The sequence below is a fragment of the Labrus mixtus genome, chromosome 4, assembly GCF_963584025.1.
Source record: "Labrus mixtus chromosome 4, fLabMix1.1, whole genome shotgun sequence".
NCBI classification, from domain to species: Eukaryota; Metazoa; Chordata; class Actinopteri; order Labriformes; family Labridae; genus Labrus; species Labrus mixtus.
This window is the reverse complement of record NC_083615.1, coordinates 19,264,815-19,284,005: the sequence shown is the minus strand read 5'-3', so window position 1 is coordinate 19,284,005 and position 19,191 is coordinate 19,264,815. Positions and strand designations below refer to the sequence as shown.

At 43.7% G+C, this 19,191-nt stretch overlaps 3 protein-coding genes and 3 non-coding genes across 6 annotated transcripts; 5 read left to right on the top strand and 1 right to left on the bottom strand.

The window, feature by feature from the left end:
- Positions 1-91: 91 nt before the first annotated feature.
- Positions 92-4,738, top strand: sh3gl3b (SH3-domain GRB2-like 3b). The gene is made up of 9 exons (XM_061036199.1): positions 92-299; positions 1,170-1,238; positions 1,335-1,407; positions 1,557-1,700; positions 1,792-1,925; positions 2,597-2,755; positions 3,056-3,159; positions 3,690-3,874; positions 4,519-4,738. The coding sequence occupies exons 1-9, from the start codon at positions 177-179 to the stop codon at positions 4,728-4,730; spliced, it is 1,203 nt and encodes a 400-aa protein (XP_060892182.1). The 5' UTR covers positions 92-176; the 3' UTR covers positions 4,731-4,738.
- Positions 4,739-8,066: 3,328 nt separating this feature from the next.
- Positions 8,067-14,336, top strand: zgc:114188 (40S ribosomal protein S17-like). Its single transcript, XM_061036172.1, has 5 exons — positions 8,067-8,184; positions 9,513-9,664; positions 11,179-11,284; positions 13,669-13,734; positions 14,214-14,336. Exons 1-5 carry the CDS (start codon positions 8,182-8,184, stop codon positions 14,289-14,291), a joined length of 405 nt encoding a protein of 134 aa, XP_060892155.1. The 5' UTR covers positions 8,067-8,181; the 3' UTR covers positions 14,292-14,336.
- LOC132973623 (small nucleolar RNA SNORA71) lies at positions 9,699-9,826 on the top strand. The gene has a single exon (XR_009673033.1). It is a non-coding gene; the product is annotated as a small nucleolar RNA SNORA71 (small nucleolar RNA).
- On the top strand, positions 13,164-13,291 carry LOC132973638 (small nucleolar RNA SNORA71). Its single transcript, XR_009673047.1, has one exon. It is a non-coding gene; the product is annotated as a small nucleolar RNA SNORA71 (small nucleolar RNA).
- LOC132973622 (small nucleolar RNA SNORA71) lies at positions 14,019-14,146 on the top strand. The gene has a single exon (XR_009673032.1). It is a non-coding gene; the product is annotated as a small nucleolar RNA SNORA71 (small nucleolar RNA).
- A 903-nt stretch (positions 14,337-15,239) lies between the features above and the next one.
- On the bottom strand, positions 15,240-17,293 carry cart2 (cocaine- and amphetamine-regulated transcript 2). The gene is made up of 3 exons (XM_061036173.1): positions 17,101-17,293; positions 15,827-15,910; positions 15,240-15,500 (listed from the first exon to the last, which is right to left on the bottom strand). The coding sequence occupies exons 1-3, from the start codon at positions 17,221-17,223 to the stop codon at positions 15,393-15,395; spliced, it is 315 nt and encodes a 104-aa protein (XP_060892156.1). The 5' UTR covers positions 17,224-17,293; the 3' UTR covers positions 15,240-15,392.
- Positions 17,294-19,191: the final 1,898 nt, after the last annotated feature.

Genomic DNA, 19,191 nt, shown 5'->3' with positions numbered 1-19,191 from the left:
AAAAGTATTTAAAGATGATCTAGTAATTTTATATCGCCATGAGAACACAGTAAATAATTATCACATTAAATCGTGATATGTTGTTAAAATGAGGGTTAACAGAGCTCCGGAGCAGCAGCCGGAGGGGCGGAGCGGCTGGCTGTTCTCTGCGGGGGGACGGAGCTTTCTCAGGCGGGATGGATCTGTCGCTACCCGGCGGCACTTCCTCTGATCACCGGCCGGCAGGTGTTTGTTTGTCCGGACCTCCGGTGAAGATGTCCGTCTCCGGGATGAAGAAGCAGCTCCACAAAGCCAGCCAGGTAAAGGGGACTAACCGTGCCGAGCCGAGTAGAGCCGGGTTAAATCGGGTCCGTGTTTTATGAAACGTGCAGGAGGATTAATGTCGGCTGAATATTCAGCTCAGTGTGTTCTCTGTGTGTTTACTGCGACACAAGGCCTGCTGTACACATCACGATAATTCAAACAGACCTGTGAAGACTACCTGATGTTAGCATTAAGATGTTTGTTGTTCTGTCACTGCTCTCATATCTGATAACTACAATCACTTCGACCTCTGTTACAGAAAGTCTACTTTAAGAAATAGTTTTCTACTGAACATATTTTTACTGTAACTGATGGTTACTGTTTCCTTTATTACAAAAACTACAACTTACACACAGTTCAGGCAAAAACAACAACTGGAGCACAAATACTCAAATCTTTCAGTAATCTCCTGAGTGTAGTGGTCCTGAAGGTCAACCACAAGACACATTTCACAAAACACCAAAACATTTCATGAAAACCCCGAAAAAATTAACGAAAAGCTAAAACATTTCGAGAAACCCTAAAACCATTCGTGAAAAACACAGAAAAAATTCGCGAAAAATCTTTAAAAAAAAACTTTTCATTAGATGAAACTCAAATATATTTCATGAAAAACAAAAAACATTTTCTGAAATGCAAATAATAATCTTATATCTTATATTACACACTTTTCATCTCGACTAAATCTTAAAATGTTATAACTTGTATTTTCCGACCTCTTCTCCCTCTAAACTGCTATTTTAATATTTGATTATATTTTATTCTTTTTGATAATATCTGATCATATATATATATTTTTGTTAATATTTGAATTCCTTCTTGTGAATTTGATCTCTGAGAATGTGCGTCCTCGTGTTCTCCTGCAGCTGCTGAACGAGAGGCTGATGGGAGCTGAAGGAACGAAGATGGACGAGGACTTCCTGAAGATGGAGAAGGTAGAAACCGCGGTTGTGTCCCTGCTCACTACCCCCCTCTATAGGTGGTTAAATGTAAATATGTACATATCAGTTTCCTGTGTCCTTTGTGTTTAGAGTGTTTTAGTGATCAACTCTCTGCTGCTCGAGCTGATCTCCAGAACCACCGAGGTCCTCCAACCAAACCCAGGTACTGAGAAATACCACGGCATTAAACGCAACACGACGACGCTTTCACTGAACACAGAATATCAACACAAACATTTCTATCCCTTCACGACCATCAGCGCTCAAACTTTAACTGCTCTGAACTGAATGTGTGTCTTTGTGCTTCCACAGCGTACAGAGCCAAACTGAGCATGCTCAACACCATGTCCAGGATCCGAGGACAGGGAAGGTCGGTGGGTTACCCGCAGACAGAGGGCATGCTGGGAGATTGTATGTGTCAATATGGATGCGAGCTCGGAGCGGCGTCTGAATTCGGTACGACGAGAGTGGCGTGTCAATAGAGAAACGGTTTTAGGACTTCTACTCTGGTATCGTAACAACACTACTTAATCCTCCTCCCCTGCAGGTGGTGCTCTATCCGGTGTGGGTGAAGCTCTGCAACAGGTGGCTCAGGCCCGGGACGCCCTGGACGTCAACGTCAAACACAGCTTCATTGACCCGCTGCAGGATCTCCAGGACACCGAGCTGAAGGAGATCAGGGTGAGACGGAAACTTTAACTTCAACGCTTACTAAATACACAAACTGAATCACGATATCCAATCGTCTCAAAGGTCACATATTCTCCTCCTCTTCAACCAGTTTAAATAAGTCTCAGAGCTCCTCAAAACATGTGTGTGAAGTTTCTTGTTCTAAATCCACTCTGATCCTGTATTTGTTCATGTCTATAAACCCCTCTATTTCAGCCCTGCTCAGAACAGGCTGTTTCTGTGTCTGTACCTTTAAATATGTAAATGAGCTGTGTCTGACCACGCCCCCTGTCTGGAAGGGCTTGGGTGTCTCGGGCTTTCTCGCTCCATGTCCTATTGTTTACGGTGAGAAGGCAGACTCAGAGGGCAGAACAAACACCTAGCTGTGGGAGTGTCACCCACCTGGGGGAGGGGTTACTGCCCTTTGTGATGTCATGAAGGGAAAATCTCCAAACAGCCTGTTTGAGCACACATTTTCTGAAAAGTGGAGCAGGCAGAAGACGGAGAGGATGGACTTTTCTCATCATTGGGGGGTTTGTAGACAGACTAGAGACACATATGAGAGAAACATGGTGAAGTGGATTTAGAATAATATGTGACCTTTAATAATCTCTCTGCTGCTGTACAAACGAAACCGTCCAAATGTTAAGATAACTGTCTCGTTGTTCTGATTGGTCACTCAGTTCCATCTGAAGAAGCTGAACGGTCGCCGGCTCGATTTCGACTACAAGAGGAGACGGAGGGGGAAAGTCCCGGCGGAGGAAGTGCGACAGGCCTGGGACAAGTTCAGCTCGTCTAAAGAGCAGGCGGAGAGGAGCATGTTCGTCCTGCTGCAGAGCGACGTCAGTGTGAACCAGATTTGATCTTCTAACGCCGTCAACACTCACAGAATGTTTAAGGGGACATAATGTGACACATATCGGGGATTTGAACGTTTTGGGTTTTGGTTGGGTTCAAGGTCACTTCATCCACCGTGCAGCCAACAGCTCACGTCTTTCTGTTTTGATTGTTTGACGTTATAAATAGAATCAATCGTCGTGCTAGAGAGGGACGACATGTGCAGCTTTGATCTTTAACTCTTCTGAGGGTTCAGGATTCTTTTCTAACTTGAAGGGGACTGTTCTGGTTTCTTCCTCCTGCAGGTGGATCAGCTCCGTCCTCTGGCCGCTCTGGTCTCTGAACTGTTGGACTTTCACCGTAACGCCCAACGTATCATGCTCAGTCTCCACGGCAACCTGCAAGCAAGGTGAGCCCGTGTTCAACACCTGTCGCAGTATCATTAACTCGCCACCGCTGTAAAGTTGAATCTTTGTCAGGATGGGTTCAAAGTGTGGTCTCTGAGGGGCTGAAAGGAGCTCGTGTTCTGACAGAGGAGGACAAAGGTCGTCCACGGAGCATTATCTAAAAAGAGTGAATATTTTAATTTAACGTTGGATCATTTGCAAAACTCGTCTTCATCATTTGAGGGTTAGGTTGCAGTCTTTACTTCCTGTTTCACCCAGTCTCAAATCACTGCTGCACAAACTGTGATGAAATAAGGTTCAAATGTTGATCCTGTCAGGGTGAATCAGAGGAACTGTGGTGATCCTCTTCTCCTCTAGCGCCCTCATCTGGTCATCGTCTGAATGTGTCCATCCTTTGGGTTGTGACCTGACGTGGTCATTGTAGCGCCCTGACACGCTTTAAGAAGAGAGCTGGTGTTAGTGATGAGTGGCTCGTCTGTCTGCAGGTTTTTAAAGCTGGAAAGTCTAAACGCCGTCTTTGTGTTGAACGCAGGTTGACGGCGGCCTCGAACAGACCCGAGCGAAGGTTCAGACCCAAAAAGATCCGGATCAGAAGTGAACACAACGGCGGCCTCGGCCTCGGGTTCTACCACCAGCCGTCGCTCCCCTCCCCAGTTTCCTCAGCAGACGAGTTCACAGAGTTACCGTCCAGACCGGGAAGCCCCATCTCCTGCTACGGTGAGAACGCTCTGACATCATCTGTAGTTTATCTGAGGTGTTTCTCGTGACTCCAGCTGTCCAGCGGTGCTGCTCCGTGCTGCGCTCTGAGAACGCAGGCTGTGGGTGTTGACGGACGAGGGAGCATGAAGCCGTACGGAGCGGTGCAGACACCAAACACACACGTACCTGGTGGAAGTTCAGGGTTAACACCTCTGATGAAGAGAACTGTCTCCTGTTCAGATTATTTGATCATGTTCCTTTTAAGGTTTAAGAATACTCGATTTTTACTCTGCTTATTATCTCTCTCTCTCTCTCTCTCTATCTCTATATCTCTATCTCTCTCTATCTCTCTCTCTATCTCTATCTATCTCTCTCTCTATCTATCTCTCTCTATCTCTCTCTCTATCGCTCTCTCTCTCACTCTATCTGTCTCTATCTCTCTCTATCTCTATCTCTCTCTCTCTATCTCTCTCACTCTATCTATCTCTATCTCTCTCTCTATATATATCTCTCTATCGCTCTCTATATCTCTTATCTCTCTCACTCTATCTATCTATCTCTATCTCTCTCTATCTCTCTCTCTCTATATATATCTCTCTCTATCTCTCACTCTATCTATCTCTATCTCTCTCTATCTCTGTCGGTGTCTCTCTTCCGCCCAGCTGACAGTAGGACGGTCCTGGATCAGCCCTGTTGCCGGGCGATGTACTCGTTCCACCCGAAACAGGAGGGCGAGCTGGACTTCAACGAGGGCGACATCATCATCCTCACTAACCGCGTCGACGCCAACTGGTACGAGGGTGCGCTCGGCAGCAAGTCTGGGCTGTTCCCCGTCAGCTACGTGGACGTGCTGGTGCCTCTACCGTTACCATGACAACACACACACAGCAGGGCGATATGCAACTCCTCGGCTCCTTATTTGCACTTTTCACTCACACGTAAGCGAGCGACCGCCGCGTAACGTTCCACAGGAAAGGAAGGCCATAGATTCTACTGAAGAGCACTTTACTTTCTGATCTCATCACCCAATCACCAGCCGCCGCTAACGAGGGCTCGGCCAGTGACAGGACATTTTTATAGAGCAGTGTGTTCCCCTTTAAGACTTTGGACCCTCCCTCTCTCTGCACAGACCTGCTCCCCTCACCCCGCTGCACATCTCTACTTCACACACACACGCACACACACACACACACACACACACTAATGTACACACACACACTAATGTACACACTAATGTACACACTAATGTACACACACGGAGGATGGTATTTGTAAAACACTCATCCTGACATCAGCTGTTAAATTTGTGGTTAACGAGCTTTGTTACCTTAAAAAAAAAATCAACACGTGAACATGAGAGAGGAGACGAGGATTTATTGAAGACGAGAGCATCGTGATTGAAAATGATTTTTAAGTGAGAATAATTTAAATCAGGAGTTAAACGTTTTTGATATCTCGTCTAACGAGCTGCATTACGCGCTGTGACGAGATCATCGACCTGCTCTCGTGTGTCAACAGGACGTAACTCTGCATGCAGCGAGAATATCTACGGCAGCCTCGAGCAGCCATGTTGTTTTTTATCAATCTTTACCTCAAGCTCACAGCTTCTTCTTCTTCTTATTTTTAAAGCTATAATGGATCATTTTTACGGGGATTTCTCCTGCGACCAAAAAGTGCATTTCTTCAGATAATGAGGTCATCTTTAGGAATAATATAATGTTGTTTTTCTCTAGTTCATTAAGACCCTAGAAATCAGCGTTGGGCTCATTCTTTCATCAGTCTACGCCCCCCGGCTCTCCTGATATTTTTTAATTAGATTATTTATCAGACGAAACATGACACAAGGTTTCTTCTTATGTAAAATACAAACTCCATGATGTCATGCATTCAGGTTTCTAGCTGATTTACAACCCCTGACCCTGCTCAGCTTTTAGGATTAAAACAGAGGCATTAGACTTTAATAAATGAATAAACAGTGAAACTAAACAAATACAGACATTATGAACTCAGTATGAATAAGAGAGTAAGGTGAGGATTAGAAGAGGAAACACAAGTCGATGCTCACAGACGTGCTGAGGTTTCAGCCTCTGGTCTTAAGAACCTTGTCCGTTTGAGTCCGGTGTCGAGGACTTCTAATGTTGTTGCCGTGGTAACAAACAGGTATATCGATACAGTTTGATGTTTACTAGAATCATATGCAAGTTTAAAATTATTTCATGTAGAGACACAAGACGTTTTCACATCTGCACTCTTGAAAATATCTAGATTACCTCAGGAGGACTGCTCCAGAAATCCTCCTGACCTGGTTGTTCACACATGCACCTCACAGCGGGAGACTATCCCTGACAGACAGGTGGCGGAGTCTCCTGAGGTAAGAAAACATAAAAAAAGATGCAGAAGTGCCAGATGAAGCAGCAGAGTCCTCTAGAAGATGCTATAATGAGAATATTTGTCTTTCTATCAATGCTACATGTTGTTGAACAGAATCTCAATCTGAACTAAAGAGTGGAGAAGAACATACTGGAGAACAGGAAACATAATGCAGCAGGTTCATTAGAGCACAGAGATGGTAGAGGTGGCGTGCAGACAGTCTATGGTCGTGCAGCGATCACAGGGAATAAACTCACCACCCTCTCCCACTCACTCCAGGTGAATTCTCCTCATTATATCCTGCTGCGTTCTCACATCAGCTCACTCTGACTTCCTGCAGAATAAATACGAGGAGGCTGGAGGAGAAACTCCGGGTGAAGAGAGAAACATTCAGCTGTTTGTGTTCACACATGACGCTCAGCATGATAAACTTCAGGAGTGTTTCAGGAGTTTTCTGCGAGTGTGAACACACTAACAGAGTTTTTTTATGCTCTGTCAGAACGAGTCTGAACTTTTACAATCACATGCAGCTGTGCAGCATGATCTTTAGTTTCTGTTTTTATTTTGATGTTTTTGATCGAATCTTTAGTCTCTGTTTTTTTTTTTGTGTCAGCGTCGACCAAAAACCTTCTGCTGGTCGAGCTTTCAGAGGAACTCTGCGTTCTGTGACATAATCAGCTTTAAAGGGGGATTATGGGATTTCCCTCAAAATCCACCGAAAACTGGGAGGAACAGACTCCCTGTGCTGTAACGACTGTTCATGTTTGAATGTTTCCTTTTTCATGTTTTCCGATTCCTTTTTTAAACGATCTCATGCTGAAGTCTGTTATTCCTCTGAACACTTGGACGTTTCCTGTTTAAGACAGAAATCACTGACGATGTGTTTCAGCAATAAAGCTACAATAAATGTTTCAAATCTGATTTATTTTATTTATACGTCTCATGACCAAATAACACGTTTCACTAACAATGACCACGACAAGGAAGATACTGATTCAGAAGAGTTTAATGTGATATCCACGGCGAGATCAGAATGATGAGATGGGTCAGATAATGGTAAGATTGAGGGAGGAGAGATGCAGGAATGAAGGTTAAGGTTGGAGGCATAAAGGGATGGAAGGAAGGTAAGGGTCGAGATGAAGGAGAGGAGGTTAAGGATGAAGGTTAGGGTTGAGATGAAAGTAACCCATTGCTTTTAACTTCATGTCCTTTGTTATGTACTGATGAATCTACGTCCTTTGACGAGTTCAGAGAAACATTTAGAGTCTCCAGAAATCAAAAGAAAATAACACAAATAACACAAATCATCTGAAACATTTGGCACATCAGCATCATGTTGTCATGAGTATCACTACAAGAAACTGGGGCGAGGAAGAAGGAACCACACTGACTGGGAGGAAACTGTGTCTTTTGTGGCTTTAAGGGTTCTCCTTTCATCATTTTGAAGAAGAGCGTTTGTCAGAATAATAATAATTTTGACCGTAGCCTAATTTAAATCGATTTAATCTTGTGAATTTAGCTTTTTTCTTTCTTAACCGTGGCCCTAATACTCTGTCATATATAATTTTAATTATGCATCGTTTAATTGAATTCAAACCTTTATTTATTCTCTAAAGCACATGATGGTTTCTCTCATTTCAGACTCCATCGAAATAACCTTAAAACAAACAATACAACAACACATTAAATCAAAGACAATAAATCAATTAAAACACCAGATAATAATAATGCTGATTAGTGGTGTGATTTGTAATGTTATTTTTTTTTATAATTAGTTGTAATAAATTCTAGAACTATGGAAAGTCGTGCTTGTGGTTGTCGGTGTTGTTGTTGTAGTTCCCTCCGCCCGCCGACAGAGGGCGCAGCCGCAGTAGCGTCTCTGATCTCGACTTCCGCCCGTGTCTTTAAACTTCCCCCGGAGCTCCGTCCGTCCTCTTCTACCAGGCCGATCCAACATGGTGGGTAATTTTCACTCATCTACCCGAACAATCTGAACCAATCCTGCCGTTTAAACATCTTTTATCCGTCGGTCGCTTCATCCACGGAAACCGGAGAGTTAAATACACCGTCAGATGATAATATCGATGTTAGATGTCGCAGATGAAGTGGTTTATTTGTGGTATTGTAACGGAGACGTGATGCTAATGGATGAAGCTGCACTGAGGCTGAATGGGCCGCCGTTACCATTCATATTTAACTGTTTAATTTAACGTGAACGGCAGAATAACTCCGCTGTTCCGGGCGGGTGTTAACGGACAGTTTACGCGGTGATTTTTCATACATTACACGGGTTTGGTAGTTAGCTCTGAAGGCTAACCCGGTAGTTATCATCTGTGCAGTGAAGGCAGCCTGTAACGCTTCTCCTGTTAGCTTTGTCACGTTGTTACATTTCGATACGCTTACAGTGTAAATCAAACTATTTTGATACTCGTCTTAATGCCATAGCATCAACAATAGAAGTCTCAGGCACTAAAGAGTGTGTCATTTCTGTTTTTTAATCGCGAGAAATGTCAGGCAATATCCTGCACACTGTCCAAATTACACTAAATTATCAGCAGGATATTGCTGCAATTTAGACAACGTGTTCAATATTTCTCATGCTGCAGCCTTTGGGTGAAATGCCACTAAATAGCGGACACATGTTTAAATATTTGGTGCTTTGATTGAATACTTTCAAAGCGCTAGGTATCAATAGAGTGACTATTTTAACCTTCAGCGTTTAAATAAAGTTAGGTATTGAAGGTGTCTTAACCTTTTAATATAATACGCTCCACAGTTTGCTAAAAGTACCCGGATGTCGTACTGATTCATATAAAAATCTGCAGTATGCATCAGACCTGTCTCCCTCATGTACTGTTTCCCATGATGCAAAGCGGCAGGTCAGGGATACTGTGTTTGAATATTGTGCAGTAGGCGGTTTTGAAACAGTCAAGTGTCTAAAGATAAAGTGTCAGATGGAAAATCAAACTGGGGTCAAGTATTGAAAACAGGATCCGCACGCTGATCCCGTCTTGACCTTACCTGAAGTCAAGGTGTGACACCGACGCACTTTCTGCTTTGGCAGTTCAAGTTGCTTAGAGTTTTTAATAAACGTCCGATCTCTACTAATGATCCAGGAGACTCGTAATGTTAAAATCTTTCTGGGCTTTCGGTGTTGATCCTCTAAAGTTCACAGGTCGCACTGATTGAATGTAGGTTGAATATTAACGCAAAGTTTAAAGGGTTAATTTGTGAGTATATTGCTTCCTGTTTTGAAGTATAATGATGTCGTGTGATTTGCTCTCAGGGACGCGTCAGGACCAAGACGGTGAAAAAGGCCGCCAGGGTCATCATCGAGAAATACTACACCCGGCTGGGCAGCGACTTCCACACCAACAAGAGGGTGTGTGAGGAGATTGCCATCATCCCCAGCAAGAAGCTCCGCAACAAGATCGCCGGGTGAGTTCACAGTCCCGCTGATTGGCATCCAGAGTCCTGTATCGAAAGTGGTCATGGCGTCCTCGTCGTCAGGTCATTGATAGTACAGGAAAAGCAAAACTGCGAGCCTTTCCCGTGTTTGCAGGATGACCCGTTCCTGTCAGACCCTGGCGCTCTCAGACATTCACAGTTAATGTTTTGTAAACCTGATGAACCAGAACCGGACCGCTGAGTCCGCCTGAGACCCATAAAGTTCTGATCCATTTCACAGACTCTGTGATCTTCAGGATTTATTTGTTTGTTTTTACAAAGATTGGGCGTCATTCTCCAGCTGTTCATAAAAATAAATATGTTCTTTAAACTCTCTCAGTTTTACAAAGATTCTGAGATTTGTTCTCAGTTGAAGTCCTGTTTCCACCAAGCAGTCCTGGTTTGGCTCGGTACACTTCATTGGCGTTTCCACGTCAAACGTTAGAAATGAAACCCAAGTAACCGAGCCGTACCGTCCTACTTTTTTGCTGCCCTTCTGTTGAGGTGCCAAGCGTACCGATCCCACCCTGAGGGGCGGAGGTCGACACGCTGCAGTCCGCTGATTTGTCCAAAGAAATGTCACTTTCTGTGCGACTGCGGTACTTAAGAACAAATGCTGCGTTCAGGTGCTCCTGGGATGTTCTTATCTGAGTGGGGAAGTTATTTTTCAGACTTCAGTGTGTTCATGTGATTTCAGTTTGAAGAGTCTGAATCTTGTAACACCATAAACAGTGTAGTAGTGTTTTATCTGAGCTAAACGATGATGTGCGTTACTTAATAAAAAGTATCTTAATGTTAAGTAAACATCTTGTTGATGACGATTATGACGCCAAATTTAATTCTTTCCAGACTGTTCCGACTTGAGGCGGTAATTTTCAAACCTCGGAAAAGTATGTGTCCGAAACCAAATGAACGCAGGATAACACAAAACGTCTACTGTTGAAGTATCCTGAGGATTTCTTCTCTCATTAACTTCGTCGCCTTCTTTTCCTAGAAGTAACAGCTAAATTTCCTCAATTTTTGTCCTCCGTTTACACGCCCCCTTTTCAGACTGCTTTTTCTTTTCACCCGTAAATGTGCCGTAACTGGTCAGCGTCATCACGGCGTGATACTGGTGTCGCAGTCTGAGGACACTGTGCTGTTTGGCTTTGCAGAAGCACAGCGGGGGCTCCACATGGCGCTCTGCTCTGGTGTCACAATATTACGTAGCTGACGCTGCCATCGCCATCTGGCCTGCACGCCGACTACCATGTAAGTAGCGGTTCGCTGTGGAAACACAATCAGGATGAGAGTTTACTGAACTGAAACAAACCAGACCACTCACGAAGTTCAGTCAAACTTTATTTACAGGCTGGTTTAGTCCAGGAGGTGAATTCACTCCGTTTGAGGCGTCTTGCCTGTAGAGTCGTCGTGTCGGGGCGGATGAATCGGGTCACCGTGTTTATCGCTGGTGCCGTGCTGTGAGTGCGTTTGTTTGTCGCTGACGTTGGTTTACGTCCCTGCAGGTATGTGACACATCTGATGAAGAGGATCCAGAGGGGTCCCGTCAGAGGAATCTCCATCAAACTGCAGGAGGAGGAGAGAGAGAGGAGGGATAACTACGTTCCAGAGGTCAGTGAACGCACCACCACGCTGCTGCTCTGTGTTAACCCATGTGACCTTTTCATCAGCTGCTCCATGCTGTAGACCTGTCCACTCTCATACTGTAGCAGGAGCATGAACCCCAACTTCTAATGGCATACACTATCTATAAGCCACCTGCTTAAAGGGACAGACTCAGGCCGGCAGGGTTGGGAAGTAACGGATTACATGTAACGGCGTTACATATTAAAAATACAAAATAAGAGTAACTATATTCCGTTATAGTTACAGTTTAAATTGGTGTATTCTGAATACAGTTACTTTCTCAAAAAAGGATTACTTGTATGGATTACTTTACGGCACTACACGCAGGTTGCACTGTGCGGATGCAGAAGCAGGTGGCATTATGTGCGCAGGTACGCTGCAAGTCAATGCGCGAGAGCACTTTCCACACAACCGAATGGCAGAGGATGAGAAAACCGACCAGGAGGAGGACAAAAATGCATTTTTGGCATGGAAATTCAGAGAACATTTTACCTACAAACCTGGTCAAGAAGGCCGCAACATCAGTGTTTACATCTTTCAAATGACAGAAAAATAGCAGGCCAGCTGTCTGGTGCACAATGGCCAGAGTGTAGACAAATTTTCTTTGTAATATTGAGATTTATTTGCTATAACTCGAAAGTATTGTGCGTTTATTTGCCTCTCCCACCAATACCTATTTTGCGCTTGCAGTCATCCTGTTTTCTGTCCAAACTCTCCGTGATGTAAACCAGTAGAACACGCAAAAGCCTAACTTAAATACTACCGCCTCCACAAGGTTTGCACCTGGTGTCATTCATGCAAATTTTCTTAGTAGGTCACCCGCAAAACGCCCACCAACCAAACGTGCAAACACGCAATTTAGTACTCTTGGGAGCTTAGTAAATCTGGCCCTTAGAGTTTAACAAGTGACAAAATGAATGATGAAGGAAAGCACATTTGGCAGAATTAAAAACAATCCACTAGTGGTGGACCTCTTCTGTTGTACATGCCAGCAGCCTACCATTTAGTCCATAAATGTATTGGCACCACTAGGTTGCAGGACAAAATTTACCACATTTGTGTTTTGTGTACTTCCATAACTTTTTCTCTGAAGACAGTAATTAGATCGTTCTCTCAAGCATGTGTTAACTAAATTCAGTGTTCCAGATGAACGCGCTCAGCTAGACGATTTTGAAGTAATCCAAAAGTATTTATGTTTGTAAAAACAAATGTTTTAAAACCGAAGTGAAATGAAACGCAGCAAAATAAACTTTGAAATGTTCTTTGTCGTGTGACAGAGCACCGTTTTGCCGAAAGAGTAGTCATAGTAACACTCTGCACATTATAAACACAACACAGGAAGTTGTACATGCTGCTTGTCGTCAGAGTCCTGAAGGTCACTTTAAAGGTGTAAGGTGAACACACTGCTGGTCAGAGCGCTTAAGTGTGTGTGCACGCTCGTACATGTAGAGTTCCTCTCACCTGAAGAGTCATGAAGCAACACACACCTTTTCAGACTGAAGTGACCTAATTAAGCTCAGCTGTCATCACGTCTCTGTACGTTCATATTGATTCTGTGATGACGTAATATTGGCGTTTAAGTCTTTGAGGTCGGCACAGATGGAGCTCCACACACACTCAGCGCTGTTCTCCCCTGCTGGCTCTGCTGATCCTGTCTCCCCCATTACGCCTCAGCCACATTCAGATTGAAGGAGAAACATCACAGGGGCGTAAATACTATAGCTTGAAAGCGGCGCCCTGAATAAGGGTTACTGTGACATCGTTTTAACGTCATAATCTGTCTGGAGGAAATAAAAAAGACTTCTCCAGGAGGAAGTAGTTTAACTAATCACATGCTGTGTGTTAATCGTGTGTATCTTGTGAGTCCTGTATCGAAAGTGATCATGGCGTCCTCGTCGTCAGGTCATTGATAGTACAGGAAGAGCAAACCTGCGAGCCTTTCCCGTGTTTGCAGGATGACCCGTTCCTGTCAGACCCTGGCGCTCTCAGACAAACTTTCATCCAGACGTGATGATGCAGAAGTGATGTCACTGATTTATAAGCTCGCTGCAGATTCTGCTTCTGTCGCCTCGTTTCAAATCAAAGTCAAACTTTAAACCGGTTTGGGGATTTAGAGATCAAATACCAACTTTATATTTCTACATCCTTCAATGTGGATTTTGGGTGAAAGTGCCCTCTGCTGGACACAAACTATAATGAATGATTCCTCAAACTCGTGCTGCTTTTTCAGCCTCGTGTTCTCAAAACACAAGGTGCATAAACATGTGAATGTCCCTGATCTAATAAGTGCTCACTTGTAGAGGTGTAAGGAGGAAAGATGTTGACGAGGAAATGGGTTAATTAACTCTTTGATGTGCGTTCCTGTGCAGGTTTCCGCTCTGGACCAGGAGCTGATTGAAGTCGATCCCGACACCAAGGAGATGCTGAAGTTGCTGGTGAGTCTCTGAACCCGGGCTATGCGGTGATAACATTGTCATGTACCTGTTGACACTGCATGCGATGACCTCTTGTTTAAACTTCTGAGGAGTTAAAACAAGATGGTGTTTAAAATGACTGGATTCCATTTCAGTTAGAAGAATCGACACAGTGTTTATAAAAGGAGTTTAAATACTGATGGAGGGTTTGTAGTCGACCTGTGAAACCTTCTGTGACTGTTAATAACGCTAAATAAAACAGTAAGATATTTAAAGTGTTTGGCATGAAGCCGTTTCCCCGTCTGTCCTGTATCGAAAGTGGTCATGGCGTCCTCGTCGTCAGGTCATTGATAGTACAGGAAAAGCAAAACTGCGAGCCTTTCCCGTGTTTGCAGGATGACCCGTTCCTGTCAGACCCTGGCGCTCTCAGACAATCGCTCTACAGTCAGCTGTTTTCACTCTGAGTTTGGTGCAGAGCGCTCACTCTTCTTCTTCTTTAGGACTTCGGCAGTCTGTCCAACCTGCAGGTGACCCAGCCCACCGTCGGCATGAACTTCAAGCAGCCCCGAGGAGTCTAATGTCTGTAAACTGTCTTCTAATAAAAACCCTGTGGGACAAAAAAACCTCTGCTGGTTGATTGTTTTTGTAGATTAATTTAACCCTAAAGACACTGGTGGTGTCTGCTGTTCTTATTGGACAGCTGACTTCCGATGGTCGTGGTGTGACGCAGGAAGTGCAAATAAAAACCTAGAAGTAAATGTAAAAGGGTTTTATTTTATTCATTTATTCCACTATCATGAAGTCATGTGTTCGTGTATAATCAGGAAACCATTTTTAATTCTGTTCATGCTGTGAGCTCTGTCCGAAACATGACGCCCTGAGGTCAGTTTGTGTCCTGAAGGTGGCGCCAAAACAGCAGATTCCTGAGACTTCCTCTTATTTGATAAGGGTATCTTTATGTCCAACAAACCAAAACCCCTAACCCCCTAATGTTCAGGAATAAACCATGGCCCCACGTACGGAGGCTGTGGTCCTCCAGGCGGGTGGCCTGGGTTCGAAACCGACCTGTGGCTGCTTTCCCGCTCTCTGGTTTCTCACGTTTATCAGCTGTTACCTCTAATTAAAGGCATACAAATAAAACAAATGTTCTGCAGATTCATACAAAGTTAGAAGTTTAAACACTTGGAGGGTCAGACCAAACTAATTCAGTGGATCCTTCAAGACGAGAACAAAAGACGATACTGGAGCACATGAGTCACTTTATTAAAGGTGCAAAGGACTAACATTTGGACACACTGCGACTTCCTCAGAGTCTAATGTTAAACACACTGCTGCTCGCAGCGAGTCTTCACTGGTTGGTCGATGAAAGCAGGAAGTAAACCAGAGCTATGACAGCACTCGTGTAGCCCAATCATGAAACATCAAATGTGAAAATATTTACAACATCTACACTTTAAGTATTTAATACTTTGAAATTCAAGAAGCTAACCTTTAAAATATCATGAATAACAAATGAACAAAAGGGGAGGAGTCAGATAAAACACCTTTAATGTAACAAGACAAAAATTCACAGAGGGTTCCCTCCGCTCTAAACGCCACTTTACATCATCGGGGGTTATTTATATCTACATGAATCTGTAAAATATACATGTTAAAATATAGACTCTGATCTGATTGGCTCATAAGCACTTCAGCAGGAAGAAGTTGCAGAAAGCTCCTCGTGGACAGTCGCACATCTTCCCGATGCGAGATCCTTTTCTGACGGCGCAGTGCTCGCCGAGGTCACACTGAGGGCGGGAAAAAGAACCGTGAATAAAAACATGTTTACAGGTTTAATATGAGACATTAATAACTTTAATAAATCAGTGAGTAATGACTTCCTAAAGAGTGAAGTCAAACTCCCTCTGGTTTGTTGTTCTGACTGAAAGTTAGACTGAGACAGCATTTCCAGCATGGAGACCGCCATCGATGGGACTCCAGCGCCCCCTGCAGGAACAGACGGGTGACCCCAGTAACTAGTCGTCTAATTAACGACCTAACGAGCTGTAACCGTAGCGTCCCTGAACTCTGCATGTAAACATACTGACTAAATGGATCAGAGCTGTTTACTCACAGAGGGGACCTGTCCGTACTTCTTCTCCCAGGGATTAATCCTCTTTGTCTGCAGCTTCTCCAGGACTTCATGCAGAGCACCGAGCTGGACACACACACACACACACACACACACACACACACACACACACACACACACACACACACACACACACACACATTTTAAAACATTTTAAATACCCACACTAAGAGGTTCACCCTCTCCACATATTAAAATTATTTTTTACTTCCTAGTATTTAGTTCTCGTGCCCACATGTACAGAGGCTACAGTCCTCCAGGCGAGCAGCCCTGGTTCGAACCTGACCTTGGGCTCCTGTCCTGCTTGATTGAGAGCCCCCTGGTGGAGGAATTTACATACTGTGCCTTTAACAACTATTTACACACACACACAGTCCATGCATCATCCCTCCTCTCCTATTCTCAATTTTCTCCGTCTCGTGTGCAGGAGTGTGTGAGGAGACGAGCATTAAACATCATACGCTGTAAATGATTTCCTAAATGTTGACTGGAGCGTAAATCATCTTTAGGATGTCTGAATGTATGAGACCTTGAAGAGACAATAAAGGCTTTTGATTCTGTTCCACACTGATTGTCCATAAAGTTGCTGGTTTGATCATTTTTTTCAGTATTTTTATTTTCCAGTTGACTAATAAATGATCTAATTTCTCAGAACCACAAAAGTTCTTGAAGACATAAAAGATGAAATTATTAAAGAGGGTGTTGGCCAAGTTATTTAAATCACTGCTTCAATAATGAAACTCACACATTCATAAATAAAGTTTATCATACAGCCGTTCATGAACTCTAAATGATTTATTTTTTCAGAACTTATTGCCACCCTTTCAAAATAAAATGTTATTTCATACAGACGCAATCAGAAACAGAATCAGCTCGAGGTTTGGCTTCATGTTGGTGTCAGTGTGAAATATTAATTTCTCTGCCTGTGCAATATGATAAACATCTCTCTGCTCTTGATGTCTGAGTGTTTGTGCACTCTAAGGTGATGCATTTATAACTCAGTTATTAAGTTGTATCATGACAGTTAAGTATTTATATTCTATGTTGCTGTAGAAGACTCTGCACAGAGAAATAAAACTCCAGCTGGGTCACCAGTACCTCCAGATAATTTAATTTACATATTTAAAGATTTTTAAATACTTTATTGATCCTGAGGAAATTCAAACATCCAGGAGCAGTTTATAGAAACATGCCCGAAGTCCTACCTGAACTCATAATAATAATAATATTTCTGTCCCAGTGTCCCTCTCGCTCACCAGTCGGTTGGAGTTCGCGTACTGGTAGTCCTGGACGGCTCTCTCGTCCCTCTCGGCTTCCGTCCGTCCCCCCGGGCAGAGCGCGGACAACAGCGCCGCGCACACCACAGCTCGCGCCCACATGATGCCAGAAAGCACTAAAACAGGTCCTCGAGGTGTTTCCGGTCTCCTCCGGCTGGTTTTCACGCGCCGTCCGCTGCCGCGCGGGACTTTTTAAAGAGCAGCCCCGCCCCCTTCCAGCCTCCCGGCTACGTCACGGCCATGACGTGGCGAGACGGTCTCCCGAATGATCTCATAATTCCTGCATGACTCATCAGTCAAAGCTGTTTCATATCTTTAATGGTTCGGACTTTATTATAACAGAACATTTTAAACAAAGAGAAACTATCAGATTTTTATAGATTATTTAATCGTATTATTTTAAAAACAGGGTTGCAATTCATGCATTTTCATTTTTAAAATAGTTGGCAACAAGTCGGACAAGCAGCATGGACATCTCCAGAACTTTGTTTTGTTAGCTTCTACCTGGGGTAACAACACACGACGTGATATTTTGCATTTGAAAGCAACAACATGTCCACAGATAGAACTTACACGATGTTATCGTAATCAATTTGATTACACGATTAACGTGATTTAAACGCTGAGTGTAACAGTCAGACACGACAACAACATCTCGGCTTCACACCCTGAATGTGGCCGCCCTGGGAACATGGTCTATATTTAATTCATTTCTTTCAATAAAGACGTGCGTGCAATTTATAAAACAGAAGCAACTGTAGAAAGCATATCCATGTCGCCCTCTGGCTCTGTAGTATGTCAACATTTTATTTTTTTGTAATATTTACTGGTTATTTTTCAATGTGTGGAGGCAGCAAGACAATTACATGAGTTCCAATAAACAGAACAAGGAATACTCTGTTAGAGCGTTCACACCTGCTGAAAACTCCTGATATTAACCGGAGGAGCTGCATGTGTGAACGCAAACAGACACATTTTACACTCACACTTCACCTGGAGTTTCTCCTCCAGCCTCCTAGTATTTATTCAGCTCATATAGGGGCGCTGATAGCCTAGTGTGGTTGTGTCACATGCACCATGTACAGAGGCTGTAGTCCTCATCGCAGAGGGTTAGGGTTTGAATCCGACCTTACTGCATGTCGCCCCCCCTCCTCCCAACACTTCCTGTCTCTCTTTATCAGTTCTATCCAATAAAGTCAAAAAGAAAAAACCTGCTCATAAATAATGATTTACAAATCTGACATCATCTGCTATCTGTATTTCTCTGTGCATCTTCACTCGGCAGGATATCGGCTCCTCTCAGAAACACATGAAGAGAGTTTCACTAAACCTGTCTGCTCATGAAAGATATGAAAAATAAACTTCACGTTGAGATAAACAGCGAGGGAGCAGTGAATCAACCGCAGAGGAAAACAAGCTCATGTATTTATGTTTGTGATTACTGCATGGGGAGTTTGATGCTTGATTCTCAGGGACAGGCGTCCGTCTGTCTGTCGGGACTGACCCTGCTGATTCACCATTAGCATCCTCGCTGCGTGCACAGATCTGCAGCGTGAAGCTGAATACGAGCTTTCTGCATGTAAACAGGCGTTAGCAGCGGCAGACTGCAGAGAGATCACAGCTGCTGGGAGTTGCTCTGAAATCCTCCACAAACAACAAACTTCACACGGAAACTTCAGCGAGCGAGAAGTCTGCCACTCTGCAAACCGATAAAGTTCAGAGACATGAATCCAGACATTGGGAATAAGAGTTTCCTTCATAGAGCAGCAGCATGCTTTAATGTCACTTTATGATTTCTCTCCTGTGTGCACCTTCATGTTTTTATCTCAGGTGTTGTGTCTGAAGGTGCTTTTCTCTTTGCTGTCCAAAGCGTCAGTATTTAGGGACGACTCTGATTCATGTGTTCACAAATCAAAAAGTTAAATCAAAAATGTGTTTACGAGCGGAGTTTCTGTCATGAGTCACGTCTGAGTAGGTGTTCAACAAGAGACAACTTCGGTGTTGAAACATGAAGCCGATGCTGAAGTGTAAAATCCTGCAGTTCCTGGAGTGTCCACTAGAGGCTGGCTG

What these genes read in the sequence shown, in the direction of transcription:
- sh3gl3b (XM_061036199.1), top strand. Translation starts at nt 177, where the DNA reads ATGGATCTGTCGCTACCCGGCGGCACTTCCTCTGATCACCGGCCGGCA. An exon ending in GGTCCTCCAACCAAACCCAG is followed by an intron (nt 1,408 to 1,556) that starts GTACTGAGAAAT and finishes GTGCTTCCACAG; the next exon opens with CGTACAGAGCCAAACTGAGC. An exon ending in CCGAGCTGAAGGAGATCAGG is followed by an intron (nt 1,926 to 2,596) that starts GTGAGACGGAAA and finishes TTGGTCACTCAG; the next exon opens with TTCCATCTGAAGAAGCTGAA.
- zgc:114188 (XM_061036172.1), top strand. An exon ending in CTCCGCAACAAGATCGCCGG is followed by an intron (nt 9,665 to 11,178) that starts GTGAGTTCACAG and finishes ACGTCCCTGCAG; the next exon opens with GTATGTGACACATCTGATGA. An exon ending in AGGAGATGCTGAAGTTGCTG is followed by an intron (nt 13,735 to 14,213) that starts GTGAGTCTCTGA and finishes CTTCTTCTTTAG; the next exon opens with GACTTCGGCAGTCTGTCCAA.
- cart2 (XM_061036173.1), bottom strand. Translation starts at nt 17,223, where the DNA reads ATGTGGGCGCGAGCTGTGGTGTGCGCGGCGCTGTTGTCCGCGCTCTGC. An exon ending in ACGCGAACTCCAACCGACTG is followed by an intron (nt 15,911 to 17,100) that starts GTGAGCGAGAGG and finishes GTGTGTGTCCAG; the next exon opens with CTCGGTGCTCTGCATGAAGT. An exon ending in AGTACGGACAGGTCCCCTCT is followed by an intron (nt 15,501 to 15,826) that starts GTGAGTAAACAG and finishes TCCCGCCCTCAG; the next exon opens with TGTGACCTCGGCGAGCACTG.